Below are 16,739 nucleotides of genomic sequence, written 5' to 3' on the forward strand. Positions count from 1 at the left end.
AGTTTTAACATAAAGAGATGGGTGTAGATAACAAAATAGGGGAGCACAATTATAAGGTGGGTGCTGCACTGCTGCTAGGTGGATAGAGTAGGGCAAGCAAAGGTTGCGCTCACCTATGCGAAACATGCATTCCTTACTGTCCTAAAAAATTACAATGAAGCCCTGCAAGCAATTGGGGTGTTCTATAACTGTCCATAGCATTACACTTCGGAGATGTGGGATGCTCTGCCATCAATTATCCAAGACAGAGCCAACTTATTCGCTTGATTCGAAAAAAAGGGTACGCCAGCATTTTTTGGGATACCTTTGTATTTTCAGAAAGGCAGATGATATTTTCACACCCTCCCCTCTGCATTACTCATGGGCTCCCCATATTACGTGATTTGACATGAACAGTGAGCAACTTTAACGCTTTTTGGGGGAGTGCATGCGTAATGGGGGTGGGGGATATGATCTCCCTTTCAGAAATTGTAACCTTTTTAACATTTTTAACCAAACAGGGGAAATGACAGGTGAGCTGAGGTAAATTCATGAGATTACTTAATCTTGTCACCCTCATTTGACTACTTATCCGCGGACTCTACAGCGACATTTGAATGTGCATAGAATCCAAGGATAAGTGGTCAAAAGGGGGAGACAAGATTAAGGAATTCCAGGAATTTACCTCGGCTCACTTGTCATTTTCCCTGTTTGCTTTAAAACGTCAAAAAGGTAACAATTTCTGAAAGGGAAATGTTATCAGCACTACTGTATTTTGATGAGGGCACTCCTCACTTTATTCAAAGTAAGGTATGGCCCACACCATAGGACGATCCAAACCGTCCATTAGATGAGCCACAGCCTAAATAGGTTGTGACCAAAAAATTATTTCCATAGGTTGATCCTAACCCTCTGATCTAAATGTTAAAGGGTTGATCCTAACCCTCAATAGATCAGAGGGTTAGGATCAACCTATGGAAATGATTTTTGGGGCACAACCTATTTAGGCTATGGTCCATTTGGATCATCCTATGGCGCGGGCCATACCTTACTTTGAATAAAGTGAGGAGTGCCCTCATCAAAATACCGTAGTGCTAATAACATTTTCCCTTCTGAAAATACAAACATATCCCAAATAATACAGACGTATCATGTCAGCTGTCTTTTATTAGAAAAGGAGAAAAGTAAAGGTAGTTTGTCTTATACGAATTCTCATAGATTCTTCGTCGGGAAGCGCTTAGCATGCCGGCTAAGCGGACATATACCCCATAGCCCCAAGGGTCAAAAGGGGCAAACCGTTTACAACTAAAGGCTGATGTGGCATGTCAGACCACTAAAGTTACATGCCGGTTGCCTGGTTTTGGAGCAACCAAACAATGCCTACGCGCATCCAAACGTAGCCTTGAGATATTCCATCCCATTTAACGCACCTTACCCCTCTATATTTTTTTATTTTTGAAAGACAACATATTTATTGATAATCCCAAAAGACATTAGCGGGGGACGAGGAGTCACCCGAGGGTCATAGTGCCTAAAGCAGGGCACAACTGTTCACGTCAATTACAGACAAAAACAAAAACCAGAATCAAGAATGATCCCTTCTAAAAAGATCAGTCGTCAAGACCCTTGGTTGGATCAAGTCCACGCCCTCCTTGGCCAGCCCGTCCGCCAAGATGTTAGCCGATCTGCGCCTATGAGTAATTTGTGGGCGAATCGCTTAAACCATGTCACGGATTGCATTGATCGTGTCAGGAATATGCAATGGGCCTCAGGATCGATTGGATGCCTATGCTATTGTCTTCACCGATTCTCCTTCAACGATGAGAGGTCCGAAGTTGTTCGTATTGAACCTTTTTAAGGCCGAAAAGAAGGGCCATGGTCTCCGCCTCATTGGCGTCACATATTCATAGGCAGGGGCGGAGCCAGGAATTTACACTTGGGGGAGCCGGACTAATTTACACTTGCTAAGCATTGGTCATTGGGGGGGCCATGCCCACTAAACTAGCCAATCATGCATGTACAGCCATGCAAATATAAGGGACTTTGCTAGTCATTGGGGGGCCATGGCCCCCCTCATGCTATATCTGCCTCCGCCCCTGTTCATAGGTCTTAAGGACTGCGACATCGGCCTTCTGGATCAATCCTCCAAATCCTGCCCTGCCGGGATTCCCAAAAGAGCTACCATCAAAGTTCAGCTTAAAATACCCATCCGGCGGTGGCACCCACTGCGGGGTCAACACTGGTAAGCCTTCCTTTCAGAGATTACCACTTCGTAGTTCCTCAATATCGAAACGTACCCCTCTCTACATTGATGTCAGTTGTTTCACGCCCAACAATGTCTCCAAGCCATGAGTCATTGGCAGAATAATGCATCATCGGGTAAAATGGGACAACAGGGAACCCATAAAAACAGCGTCGACGTAGAATATGGTGATGATGAAACAACTCACCAATAATCCATGCAAGAACATATGCCTTTTTCGAAATGGTGAAACCGACTACGATCTCTAATTACTATCTCCCGATCGTAAACCTTAGAGATAACCTTCGTCATCGAGTGGCAATCGCCACAAATGCGGAGATTCTTCACGATTCGAATCACTGCCCTCGGATCAGTAGATATCAACCCAAATGCAATGGCCAGTTTCTCACTGTGCCAACATAATGCACCCTCCTTTTCCTCCTCACTAATATCAAACAAAATATATTTTGTACTTGGAACATACCCTTCATTCCTAGATAATTTAACCATCTCATCCAACATATTGTAAATGTCTCTAGTCCTAGGGTGAACCCTATCCCCCACAAGAAACTCATGAACGACACCATCAACCTCAATCAAGCTACACCCTGGCTCGAGCTCAACCCCATTTCTCTTCATCGTCTCTCTCACTCCAACGGCGTCCTCCCATCTCCCTATGGACGCATACATGTTCGCCAAAAGCACGTAGCGCCCAGCACGATAGGGCTCCAGCTTAAGGAGGCGTTTCCCTATGCTCTCTCCCAATTCGACTTCCCCATGAATTCTACATGCACCAAACAGTGAACCCCAAACTCTGGCATTTGCTTCCATCGGCATTCTTTCAATAACTTCCAAGGCCTTTCTGATGATCCCAGCTCGTCCCAAGAGGTCCACAACACAACTATAGTGCTCCACCTTTGGCGTAACACCATACACTCGGCTCATGCTAGAGAAAAACTCCAAGCCCTCATCTACAAGCCCTGCGTGGCTGCATCCAGATAGAACCCCAATGAAGGTTACATCATCTGGTCTCAATCCCTCATTCACCATGCTAGAGAAAATCCTTAATGCGTCCTCACCTCTCCCATGTAAACCTAACCCAACAATCATAGCATTCCACAGCTCCAAATCTCTGTCACGCATTATACCGAACAACTGCCATGCACTAACCACATCCCCACACTTCACATACATGTGCACCAAACTAGTTTTCAAATTTGGAGTCCATCCCATGCTACTCCTATCTATATAACCATGAACCCATTTCCCCTCTTGAAGTGCACCTAACTCCGCTATTGCTATCAAAACACTAACCAACACCGACGGACTTGGACAAATCTTTGAGAATTGCATCTCATGTAATAGCCTAAGAGCCTCCAAAAACCGCCCATTTTGCACATATCCAGCCATCATGGCACTCCAAGAAACCAAATTCCTCTCCGGCATAACATCAAACAACTGCCGAGCCACACCCAAATCCCCAAATTTTGCATATACAGAAAGGAGAGAGGTCCAAGTGACAATATTCGGTGCAAGCATTTCGTCGAACAGTTGGCGTGCATACGCAACACATTTGCAAACCCCATAAAAATGGACGAGTGCATTTTGCACAAACGTATCGGAATCAAATCCGAGTTTAATAGTTAGCGAATGGGCAGATTCTCCTTCACGGAGGGCTTGCAACTGAGAGAAAGATTTGAAAATCAAAGGGAATGTGAAGTTATTGAGTAGGGTTTTTCGTTGGAGCATTTCGTCGAACAGGTGGAGTGCATGTGTTGGGAGGTCATATAAGACATGAATTTTGATGATGGTATTCCACATAAAAGTGGTGTGTTTAGGGGCGTGGAAGAAGAGTAGGCGGCCATATTCTAGGGTTTTGGGATTGGGTTTTTGTTGGATAATGGATTCGAGTAGGTTTCCGACGAGGAATGGGTCGAGGACGAGGCCAGAGGTTATGGCGTGGGCGTGGAACTGTTGGAGTTGTTTTAGGTTTAAGGATTTCAATTTCATCCATGCACACGACAACGAAACTGTTATCAACACTCCTTTTGTTTCGGTAGATACACCCTTATTCGGTAAAGAACTTCAGACCATTTAACCGTTTTTACGTTGTACCAGTAGGCTTGGTTTGGGCAAAAGTAGTGGCGGGGGCCCTACCCGTTGAAGTTAGGTTATGTTATGAGCTGTACCTTCTGACGTTGATCCAATGGGACGCTCTTGCAAGAAACAAGAACGCCCTTGCTAAAGTGAAGGCGCCCTTACAAAACAAACCAACTGCAAGGGCGCCTCATTGGATTCACGCCATTTACCTAGATTTAACTCTGCATTTATCACTACAGCTATTGAGTGAGGTTTATGGGTCAGTTGTTAATGATTTAGTTCCGGTGAGAGGGTAAATATGAGAGCAAAAACACACTTGAGGGTAAACCATTTTAGAGGAATTACTTTCCTCATATTAGTTGACTCTAGAACTAATTTCTGTTGTTATTTCAGCCTGTAATGGAAACTAAGCGAGTATTTGATTTCCAATGTTCTAGGTAACCACATGTTGTGAGGGCAAATGTATAACACTTTTTGACCCAGCCATTTTACAACAAGTAGGGGTAGGACTAGGATCATTTTCTCGGTAAGATTATTTGGACCACGGTGAAAACCCCTGCTTAACCCACTTTGGGGTAAATGAAGGAGGAGAGGGGTAAGTCACATACCCCTCATTTGTTTTCACTCAAACTGAAAATTGGAGTCTTCTCTCTGTCTCACCATACAAATCGGCAAATCAGGGCTGTTGATCCAATTGGCCACCACCATACTATACAGGACTGAAGTTCGATAATCCCATTTCCCTGCTAATGACTAAAGCAAACACTCAAAGTACAAAACCTGGATAAGAGGCAGTCTGGGAATAGAAGACCAACAGCCTTTCGAGGGACCCAGTAGTCTACATAAAGACTGATCCCAGGACCTGATCAACAATCTAAAATATTCCGTTAGGGTAGGGCCCACAATATAAGCATTTCTGTAGATGTTAAGATCAGGACATGTAAGATGCATAGGTGGATGAGATGAGCCCAGTTTCCATATATATACACAGTGACATAACCTGTCTACACAAATTCTCTAGCAGACCTGAATTTTCCATAACCAAGAGTTGAATACATGTTTCCAGAAATGCACCAAACGGAATACACAGAGCAATAGAAATCCATTTTCCAGATATGCACCGATTGAATACACAGAGCAATAGATATCCATTCAATGTGTACTTACATGTACTGATAAACTAAAAGGGAGCCTGGATCAACCGTTGATTCTCCTTGCTCGAGATGATCAGGATTCATCAGGTTTTGGTTCAAGGAGCACTGGGATTTTCTCTTTATGGTCGCCGCGCAGGACCTCCACCGTCAACTAAATATTAGATGTAAATAAAAATCAATAGTGAATTATTTTCCACTCATCCAGCATTTAATTTGACAAAAACCCATCTTCAATTATAACATATTAATCATTTCTTTGAGCATCCACTTGTGGTTTCAGCAGAGTCGAGTTTAAACAAGTACGATAATGTTAGGCCCATAGAAAATAATACATCAGAGATATTAGAACATAAAATGAAAATCATACCGTATCGCCTACTTTACATTGGTCAAGGATTCTATACAAGTCACTCCCGTTACTGATCTTTTTCCCATTCACAGATGTTATGATGTCACCCAATACAAGTCGGCCATAGGCATCTCGTTTGGTTGGTAGCAGACCCTGAAAAAAAAGAAGCCATATTGTACTAAAGCCTTTAAAGTTCTAAGCTTCATCTGAAATGAAACATAAAAGCACACCAAAATTTATCTATTTGAAAATGTAAAAAAAAAAAAACATTACACTTAGTCATTCCTTATTGTTACACACCTAAAAAAGTGATGAAGCGATAATGCTACAATAGAAGATAAAGAATTTACCGCTTTGCCAGCTGGACCCTTAGCGGGAGCATCTAGGACGAGGACCCCACTTACCCCAAGTTGCTCCATAGACTGATCTGGTGCAAATTTAATCCCTAAAATAGGCCTAGTGACTTTTCCAAACTTCACCAACTGGTCAACAATGCCACTCACCTACAAAAGTGAAAAAATAATTGCTGCTCAATGGTTTATCGGAAAGTGAAATACGAAGAATTCTGTCGTAAAGAAAAAAATAACATGATATCTATAGGCATGTTTATCTTCTAAAGAATGAAAGTCAAAATATGAAGAATAACGGACTGTGTCAACTGGAATTGAAAATCCCACGCCAGAGGAGGCTCCGGACGGAGAGTAAATAGCTGTATTAATCCCGATTAAGCTTCCGGAACTATCAAGAAGTGGGCCACCACTATTCCCAGGGTTTATGGCCGCATCAGTCTGTATGACATCTTGTATTGGTCGTCCAGTGGCAGCGGAACTGATTTCTCTGCGAAGTCCACTGCAGATGACATATAGAAGGCCTCAGTGAATCCAAGAGACGATCATATTAATGGAAATTTAGACATTATCAATCACTTGAATCTGGCATAGAAAAGGGAGATGTGTCATAATAAATCCCCATGGAAAACTTGCATGTAACTATTAACATAGAGGGAGAAAATGATTAAATATTTCTCATCAAAACACTGTTAATGAAATTTGCACCAGCAGATGTTAAGGCTTTATCTACTCAATGTTAACAGTTAATACAGAAAATACATCAGCAATTCAATAAGCCTACAGGATTCATAAGTGTTGGGAGTCCGTTCCTTTCACTTGATATATATTTTTCTTACATTTGTGTAAGGCCTTCTATGTAGATTCTATATAGATGACTTGGGTCGAGCAGACTTACTAACTGATATTATTTTCTCGAGACACTATCAACTTCTTTCTCCCTTTTTTTTTCTTCGATTTTTTTCTACTCTTTTTTACCATTTCGTATTAGATGAGCACATCTCTATGTAGTTGAGTTGGGGTTGATTAAACTTACTAACTGATATTATTTTCTCGAGACACTATCAACTTCTTTCTTCATTTTTTTCTTCTATTTTTTTTATTCTTTTTTACCATTTCGTATTAGAGGAGCACATAGAGAGGCAACCATGGATTGCTCACCTCGAGCCTGGTTTGCAAGAACTAGTGCAGCTACATTGAAGAATAGTTCTAGGAGTAAGTGTAGACTATACATTATTTGAGTAAAGAAGTAAACTACTACTCTCATTGTTGTTACTGGAAAAGATACCATAAAAATATTTGAGTAGTCTGATACTAAGGATTTGGGTCTTTTAGAATATTTTTTGGACATTCAAAAAGCGTTGACAGGTGTTGAAGTAGAAAATTTAGAGAGAGAGAGAGAGAGTAAACCCTTGATAAAAAAGAAAATTGGTCACACGCCTATTTTTAAGTTAAAAAGAAGATCCCTAAATTCAAGAAAAAGCAGAAAAGAGAAAAGGAAAATAAAAGGCTTTATTAAGAAATGAAAAGCGGTCGCAAAACCTACACTAAAGCTAAGAAAGGGAATCACTAAATTTAAGGAAAAGTAAAAAGTTTAAAGGAAACATTTGCGGGGCAAGGACTTGAGTCATCTCCAATTTAAAAGAAGGAAGCTGCGCAACTTCCCATGAAGGAGAAAATTGAGGGATATGAAACCAAAAGAAAGGGAGGTAATCGTAGTTGCTAACGACCCCAAGACAAAATTCCAAATTCTATAAATAGGAAGTGAGAGATTCTTTTGGGGGAGATTATATCGTTTGGGGAGAAAGGCTACGTTCAAGGAGAAGAAGCAGATGAGAAAGAAAGGAAAAAAAAAGGTGACAAAAGGTTTTACCTAATTTCTTTCTTTCGCTTTTACAGTTTCCTTACTTGGAGACTCTTCTCTTTTGGGGGAAGAAGAAAAGTGGCATCCTCCAAGATGAAGAGGACACATCTTCAAAGCTATCTTCTTAGAGAGATTCGAGATAAGATACATCTTCAAAGTTTTCTCCTTCGGGAAGTTCAAGAAGAAAAAAGACTTCGTCCAGGAAGAAGAAGATACATCATCAAAGTTTTCTCCACCAGAAGAAGAAAGAAGACTTCTTCCGAGAAGAAGATTTCTATCCTCCGAGAGATCCAAGATGAAGACTTCTCTCCCCAAGAAGGAAGAGGATTTCTCTCCTCAGGAAGGAAGAAGATGAAAATTTCTTTCCTCCATGAAGAAACTTAAAATCCTTAATTGAATTACTATTATTTAGGACTCGAGAGAGTTCCTCTTCCGGAAGGACTCTCTTACAAAAGCAAAATCAAAAGCAAATTTATTAATATTCCCTATGATTCGGGATTTATTTTTCGATGAGGACCATTTAAAAAAGAAGAGTAAACAATACGACTCAAGGAAGAAATGTAATTAACGGTCGTTAGAGACAGAAGTTTAAGACGAAAGTGTATGTCCCGACCAATTTAATAGAATCCATAGTTTCCGGAAACTCCTTGGGCGGGTGGGAAACCCGTTTCCCCTAAAAACGCGTTTCTCGCAGGTGGGAAACCCATTTCCCCTAAAACGTGTTTCCCGCATTTCGGAAACGTTTCCGAAACATGATTAAAAAAAATTAGAGAAATATTTCTGAGACGCATGGGAAATATATGAGAAACTTATGTAAATCATGTGTGAAACGCATGATAAACGTATGCAACACTCGTAGAAAGCACATGTGAAACGTATAGGAAACATGTGTGAAACTTACGAAAATCATTTTGGAAAGAACACATAAAAAATTGTGGAATAGATATTAAAAAACAAAACAATAGCATACATTATAATAAAAAATAAAATAAAAATTCAAATAGAAATTTGAAATTTACAAAATTTAAATCTACAAAACCACATATTCCGTGGATTCTAAAGCGTTTCCTAAGACGTTTCTCATACGATTTTCTATCGTTTTCTCGTTTCTCGTTTCCCCTATATTTCTTTTCATGCGTTTCCCATTTCCATTTTACGTTTCATTTCCCGAATTCGTTTCCCACCCTGGTAACTATGATAAAACCACTTCATGCAAGAGGAAAATTTGATCACAATGAGTTGTGTGTGTGTGTGTGTGTGTGTGTGTGTGTGATTCTCATATAATGTTGTTGGGAAAGTGTCTTTATTGTACCTTGATTCATTTTATGATTTTTTTTCCACTTCTGTATTTTGAACAGCTCGATCTATTTTTCAATAAAATTGGTGATCATTCAAAAAAAAGTGTCTTGTTTCCCATGATATTGCCATTTTGGTGGGAAGCCAAAATAGAAAAGTGTGGGAAACAATTTAAGATATTTGACACTTTGTGGGAGACTAAGAGTGGAAGCCAAAACCGAGATAGGGTTTTTTCTCTTATGTGTGTAATGGCTACATGAAGGGCAAGGCATGGGGTGAGAGAAGAAGAGAAAAAGTAGAAAATTGTGTTTTTCTTCTTGGTTTTCTCTTGGGTGGTCTTGTGCAGGGTTGTGGTTGAGAGGATAAGGGTTTGGTTTGTGGGTTTGGGACTATAATCCATTGTAATCTTTGTATTTTGTTTCCTCATAGTGGAAGATCGTGTTCTCGCACGTGGGACATAGGCATCTTGGCCGAACTACGTAGATGTCGGCGTTCATATTGTGGTTTGCTTTTATTTCTACCATTATGTTTCCTTGTGCACGATCGGATCGGATTTTGCCCAGTAGATTTCTCAACATCACGCATTCATGCGTATAAAACTTGTTTCGAACAAAGGGCATTTTAATGTCACAAAGTATTTCCTTGACATTGTGAATCAGATAGAGAAACCTTAGGACTAAACCAGCTGATACTTATGTGGAATCAAATCACTCTCTTCATATAGAGGTGAGTAATGCTCTTAAAGATAAGGGAATGTACCAAAGAATAGTCGGGAAAATAGCTTTTCTCACCACCACTAAACTAGATATAGTTTATGTTGTATGTGTGGTAAGGTAATTATGCAACCTCCTTATACATGGCAACATATGTGGTTTACCGTATCTTGAGATACCTGAATTTTACCCCGGGAAAAAGGATCTTGTATGCTAAGCATAGACACACGGATGTAGAAGACTAATGGTGCATATGCGAAAGACATTACGACTTATAGGAGGATAATCTAGCAAAACATGAAAAAGGAAGATATAGTCTGTAGTGGCTGGAATCGATATTGGAATTGAATATAGATCTATGACACATGGCACATGGGAGTTGATACGTCCCAAAACTTTATTAGTGGAATTGGGAGCTATGATTAGACTTCCATTGAAACTCTATTCTGATAATCATGCAGCAATTCATATAACCTCTAATTCAGTGATTCATGAGAGAACATAACATAGTAAAGTGGATTGCCAAGAAAGAGTGAAAAAGAATGAAGTTTATGTACATTATATCCGGTCAAAACTCTTCCCATGCTGTGTGTGTATACACACAGATACACACGCACAAACACATGTAAGGATTGGGAGATTGTTCTCTTTTTTTTTATTTATATCCTTATTAGCTCTGTGTAAGGTATTGGTAATAAATTCGATATAAATCACATAATGTTAGATTACTAGGGTAATGAGTTGACTAGTGACACTTTAACCCATCTTCTTTACTTCGTGACACTAGTGACTAACTTGTTTTTTTTTTTCTTTTTTGAATGAAACAGCTTCTTGTTCTTCCTTATTTTCTTCCATTATATCCCCCTTTATATTTAATGAAATCAGTTATGATAAAATTAATTACTAGTGGCAATAACTGTCACTAGTACAGCCAGACATCAGCACCATCAACATTCAATTCACTCAATAAATTCTTATTTGTTGATTAGTAAGATAAATCAGAAAATATCCCATGTTCCCATTTTTTACAAAAAGAAGACGAGGTGAATATTAAACTACAAAAATATCCGACCTGATAACCCCAGTTGTAAGTGTATGGTCAAGGCCAAACTGCAAATACATACAAGTAAAAAAAAAACACATCAGTCCCCTGGTCAGTTATGTAGATCGAAACAGCATTAGCCATTTATGTGAAATTTTTACATTGAGCAAATACAATTAACAAAGCCTCAAACTAACACAGAGATGAAATTGGTAGAGGCAGATTAATAATAGATGATTTAGATTTTCTTTTCAAATAATAATAATAATAATAATAATACGTGATTTAGAACAACAACTGCACCCAGTGTCGGTGAAACAGCATCAAAATTTAATCACCCTGTAATTTATTGACAGGCATCACTCTACTTATCAGGATTACAAATTTAACAGCAAATACTGACCAATTGTATCTATCTCCATTTTCTTTTCTCCTATGCAATCAAACAAATGACAGGAAATAAGCATGAAAACCTATAAAAAAATCATATTTGGACATCTTAACAAACCACGCACTAACTCACAGTAAAACACACATCAGTACTTAGAAGCTAAGAAGCATACTCCGACTATAGTTTCAAAGAGGTTCCATATTTGGTTTTGGCACTGGAGATTTGGAAGGAAATGACGAAAACAAGGAACAGGAAAGTGCTCTCTAGAGACAAATTTGTTGGTGGTTTTGAAAAGGAACTCAGGCATGCTTGTTTCAGGGTGATAACTACAGGTTTCATCCCCTATAGCCGTGAAATGGTTCAAATACTCAGGTGGTGATGAGAGAGATTTCCCAGCACTTCTAAGAAAATATTTTATAATCTAAAAGATGAATTAGGAATTGGTAGGTTTAGGTGAAAATCAGTTGAATATAGGCCTAGGGTAACCGTTAAAGCAGGTTCAAAATATAAATGCTAACAAAAAAAAAACTCCTCCAAGTCAACACAAGAACCTGCCAATGCGGCATAAGCTTAAAATCAATGATGCAAGTAACATTTCTTGAAAAATAACAAATGGTGCAGATCACAGAAACATATTCGAACTTGAAGATACTACAGTGGGACATAGTAATTTCAAAAAGCTCTTTGTTGTTCTTTTCAGGTGTAAAGATAGCCTCAGCATATCATATGGCATGGAGTGGAAATATCTAAGCTAAAAAGACAACAGAAAAAGGAAATGACCATGTTTAACTATGCAGCAAGATTGACAAGCAACGAAGAAACCATACTGGATTTCCAATAGCATATACTTTCTGTCCAACAAGCAAGTCGGCAGAAATACCAACAGGTAGGGGTCTTAGTTTATCTTTTGGCGCATCAACACGCAACACAGCGACATCCTTATCTTGGTCGAATCCAACAACTTTTGCATCATATGTTGATTGGTCAGCAAGAGTGACCCTGTAGATACCGATAGAAAAATAAAGATGGTGCCCTTTGTACATAATTTCCAAAATTTTGATTACAAAACAATATTACTACGTAAAATGATGCGAATGTTAGAAACAATTCAACACCAGAATACTATGTGACACAAAATATTGCACCGAAAAAACCGGAAATGCATCACACACTAGAACGAAACATTAAAAACAAGAAGAACAACATGTCAGAATATTGAAGTAGACTTCTTATTTCATTTTGGTAGGTTAGTAGCAGGTTTAAATGGAAGAGTCAATCATGAGCCCTTGCACACTAGAGCGCCCTGTCACTCAGAAATGACATCTTTTGCCAGGCAAGTGCCTCAGATTAATGCATCTAATGATTTGAGCCACTAATATGAGACTAATACTTCACAGATAAAATACTTACTAAGCTCAGCATACACATTGCTATAGAAACACGTTTACCCCGTCTTTCACAAACTATTAGGGTAACAACATTGAAGTTCTGCATCAATGTGATCTATTTGAAGTCACAGCATCCAATCATCTCAATGGTCATACCATAACAAGAATACTGTGGAATAGTCTTACCGAGTATCGAGGACAAGAATTCAACCCTCCACCAGGACAATTATTCCAAAGGCAACTCTATCCACGATATGTCATTGTAGCATGCTTTAAAGCATCGGATTTAAGATACATATCATACTCCTCAAAATACATATGTATTGGACCGAATAACCACAAGCAAATGTTGTCCTCGGACCATATTGTTTCTTGGATGAAGGGAGCTCCACCGTCCAAGTTGACAATTTTTGGACATGTATTGGACACCGCAAATTCCAACACGTAGGGGCCCAAATTGCTTGAAATAAACATTCACTCGGTGATAAATTTTTTGGATGGTGCATGTAATAGCAATACATGAATTTAGGCTTTGTATCATCCACCTAACGATCCAATACATCTCCTCCAATGAGTTGGTCAAATAATTGTCAAAGTCTCTAAAAGATTATAGAAACTAGAAGTTTTCACAGTATTGAGACTTGAGAGGAATTCCTGTGAAAACTTTTAGTTTCATTTGATAAGACACTAAATACATTTTTTTTTCACCACCCACTTTTTTCATCAAACCCAAATTCAGAATTCTTCAATTCAAAAGTTACTGATAATAGCTGGGAAAGTGGCAAGCACCACAATAAGTGCTAAAAAAATTCAGGAAGTAGGCATTTAAGCAACCTGAAAAGGGCGACTTTAGACCAACTTTAAAATATTAAAAAAAAAATTAATAATAAGTATTTCCTTCTACCAGAAGGTACAGAAGTTACAACCTCCAATTACTCGAATAATGTAATCAGTAGTGGCATAACCCATATATCCACTGTTTTTATACTACCAGTAACACAGAATAATTTATCCGCTAAGTAGCTTTACTTTCTTCCCTAGAAAAACCAAACCATGCCGCAAATTAAGACGAAATATACGCAATGATCACGTAAAATGAATACAAATACAGAAAACCTGAGATCGGATGCGCCACGAATGACGTGATAATTCGTGACAATGTGCCCATCTTTATCCCAAACAAATCCCGATCCGGACCCTTGTGGCACCTCCAGTACATCCAGCGTAAATGAATCTTGTCTTCAAAAAAAAAAAAAAAACAAATAGAAAAAGAAAATTTTAAAATCCACCCAACAACGAAAACCTAATCAATCACCAGACCCCAAAAGCAAAAACAACCAATTAGGACTCAAATATACAAAATATTACAAATTAGAAACCTCAAGTAGCAAGACTAAAATCATCAACAATAGTTAAAAAAAAAACTTGGCCCAATAAAATGATGCAGTATAATACCCACCCCAAATATCAGAATGAATTAATTCAAACGGAGCATTTGTATAAACTGAACTTAATGGAAAAAGTAAATGATGTTGCTTGCCAATCATTGCCATTGTTGAAATTCAATACAATTCTAGGGTATATGAGAGAGAATTACCGGACGGCGAGATTAGTAATGTAGACGACCGACGGAGTGTTGTCCTGAAAGAGACGGACGGTGGCGAGCTCGTCGGATTGGAGCTTCCGAGGAGGGGTGACTACAAATGCGGCCGCGGAATCGACATTGGTGATGAGGAGAGAGAAAGACAAGGCAAGAGAGGTGAAGAAGAGGAAGAACGAATCGAGAAGTGAAGAGATGAATGGATTTGAACTGGTTTCATTGTTGGAAATGAATTTAGAGAAAGAAGAGGAAAAGGAAAGGTTGTTCTTGCTGGTGTTGTTGAGATGGATGAGGAGGATTGGAAGTGAAGTGGGGTTAGGGTTTTTGTGGGTGAGAGAACGAGAGAAGAGGAATCTGAGAGGTTTATTTGTTTGGGAGAGAGAGGGTTGGGTGGAAGGGGAACGGAATAGGGAGAAAATGAGGGAAGTAGTAGCCATAGCTGAGTTCTAGGACAGCTTGCGCAAGGAGAACGAGTACTAGTGTCTTGTGTAAGATATTTGGATATATATATACATAGGGCAATGATATATTCGCACCCCTTCTAGGATGATTCAAACCCCTTTTGGGCCTCGTACACTAAAATGCAAAAACACCCCTTGTCTTTGATAAAATGAAAAGTACAGGTAATGTAGATTACATATGGCAATGTTCGGAGGGGTGTGGGAGAAAACCGTAACACAAGCGTGTCTTTGTATCGTTTGCCTCTAATGATATTGGCGCTCCTTTGTTTTGACAACGGCACTTCCCACATTACAAAACACTTTTCTTCTAAGTATCTTTCTACTAAAACTCTTAACGTGACACACTTCTCAAATTATAAAACACCTTTCTTTAGTAATCGAATGTTGATATTCCCACACCCAAGTCTCGATGGTTCCCCAACTCCAAACCTAAACAAGGCATGGCTAATGAATATAAGAGAGTTTGGTCTAGCTGATTGGTTCATGATATGGGTTTATACATTGGACAGTCGGATCATGAGACTTAGCAGATTCGTGCTTGGCATGAACATCCCTCGTAATTGGACAGTTTCGCAGAGGGCTTGAGGGTCTTGTGTTCAATGGGATCTTGACACAGGTAGCTCACAGGAAGTGGGCTTAACGTAGTGCACAACAAGGGTAAGCTAGTAGGAAGGGTGGCTCGAGTGGCTTGTAGTTCATGAGCTTTTCAATGAGGGCACAAGATCTCATTGGACATGTAAGGCCATTAGGGCTGTTAAAGTATAAAAGATAAATAACCTCTTTCTCCTGCAGCTTAAGCTTTTGGAGAAGTTGGTGAGTTGCACCAGATCAAGCTAGTCTTAACATACAGTATGTTAGGGTGCCACATGCGTTTGTCGTCGAGGTAAAAAATAAAGACCCCTGATATCAAGCAATGAGTGTGAGTGATGTGGCTCCTTAATTGGTTTGACAACCTTTATGTATTTCTAGATTTTGCCTTGAATCTTCTTAAAAATTTTGAGGGGTGGTCATCTTGTTGATATAGGGTACATATATCAAAAAATAATAATTCTTGTTGATATAGGGTACATTCTTTGGGGTTTTCTCCATTTGCAATTATGTGGAAGATTTGGAACAAAATGGATAGAAAAATGTTCTAAGAAGGGATAGCCCCAATTGGTAAGAGTATTAGGAATGTTAAAATCTTATTAACCACTTAAGCTCTAGCAAAGAGCATTTTAATAGACCATTCAAGATCTATAATTCAACTCTTAGGGGCTGTTTGGATACACGGATTTTAGAATCCAGGTTTTAGTTTGACAGCATTTCTTGGCTTTTAAGTAAGAAATCCAGGTTGTAGAAATCCTCCCATCTTTGCTTTACTCGATTATTTTTCTCAACTCAACTCAACAAAGCCTCTTTCCCAATTAGTTGGGGTCGGCTAAATGAATCATTTAGAAAAATTTCTTGACGAAGGTGAAAGGAATCTACCCGACTCTAATCCTAGCTCTAGTTGGGTTCGTCTACGTGGATCATTTTCTTCTATTCTATCATATCCAAGGTTATGTTCTTTGTTACCCAAGTTGTTTTCGGTTTGTCCCCACATCTTTTTACTCCATCAACTTGGCACGAGTCGCCTATTCTCACTGGAGCATCCAAAGGCCTATGTTGGATATGTCCAAACCATCTTAAGTGGTGTTCTCTCATCTTCTCCTCAATTGGTGCCATCCCCACCTTGTTACGAATGTCTTCATTTTTAATTCTATCTAACCTTGTGTGGCCGCACATCCATCTAAGCATTCGTATCTCCGCTACACTCATCTTATGCACATGC

The 16,739-nt window shown here is 39.2% G+C and overlaps 1 protein-coding gene and 1 pseudogene across 2 annotated transcripts; both read right to left on the bottom strand.

Annotated features, from left to right (window-relative positions):
* Positions 1–2,425: 2,425 nt before the first annotated feature.
* Positions 2,426–4,231, bottom strand: LOC143847871 (pentatricopeptide repeat-containing protein At5g66520 pseudogene; annotated as a pseudogene).
* A 1,044-nt stretch (positions 4,232–5,275) lies between these two features.
* On the bottom strand, positions 5,276–14,945 carry LOC143848458 (protease Do-like 1, chloroplastic). 2 transcript variants are annotated; one of them, XM_077357412.1, is made up of 8 exons: positions 14,463–14,944; positions 13,982–14,104; positions 12,305–12,476; positions 11,117–11,154; positions 6,475–6,673; positions 6,175–6,327; positions 5,843–5,977; positions 5,276–5,626 (listed from the first exon to the last, which is right to left on the bottom strand). In XM_077357412.1, the coding sequence occupies exons 1-8, from the start codon at positions 14,900–14,902 to the stop codon at positions 5,549–5,551; spliced, it is 1,338 nt and encodes a 445-aa protein (XP_077213527.1). In that variant the 5' UTR covers positions 14,903–14,944; the 3' UTR covers positions 5,276–5,548. The 2 variants fall into 2 exon arrangements, with proteins under 2 accessions (XP_077213527.1, XP_077213528.1); XM_077357413.1 differs by lacking the exon at positions 13,982–14,104 and having other exon boundaries at positions 14,463–14,945.
* Between the last annotated feature and the right edge of the window lie 1,794 nt (positions 14,946–16,739).

This window comes from Tasmannia lanceolata, unplaced genomic scaffold, assembly GCF_043159265.1.
Source record: "Tasmannia lanceolata isolate RefF3 unplaced genomic scaffold, GAP_Taslan_0.1 ptg000016l, whole genome shotgun sequence".
Classification (NCBI taxonomy): Eukaryota; Viridiplantae; Streptophyta; class Magnoliopsida; order Canellales; family Winteraceae; genus Tasmannia; species Tasmannia lanceolata.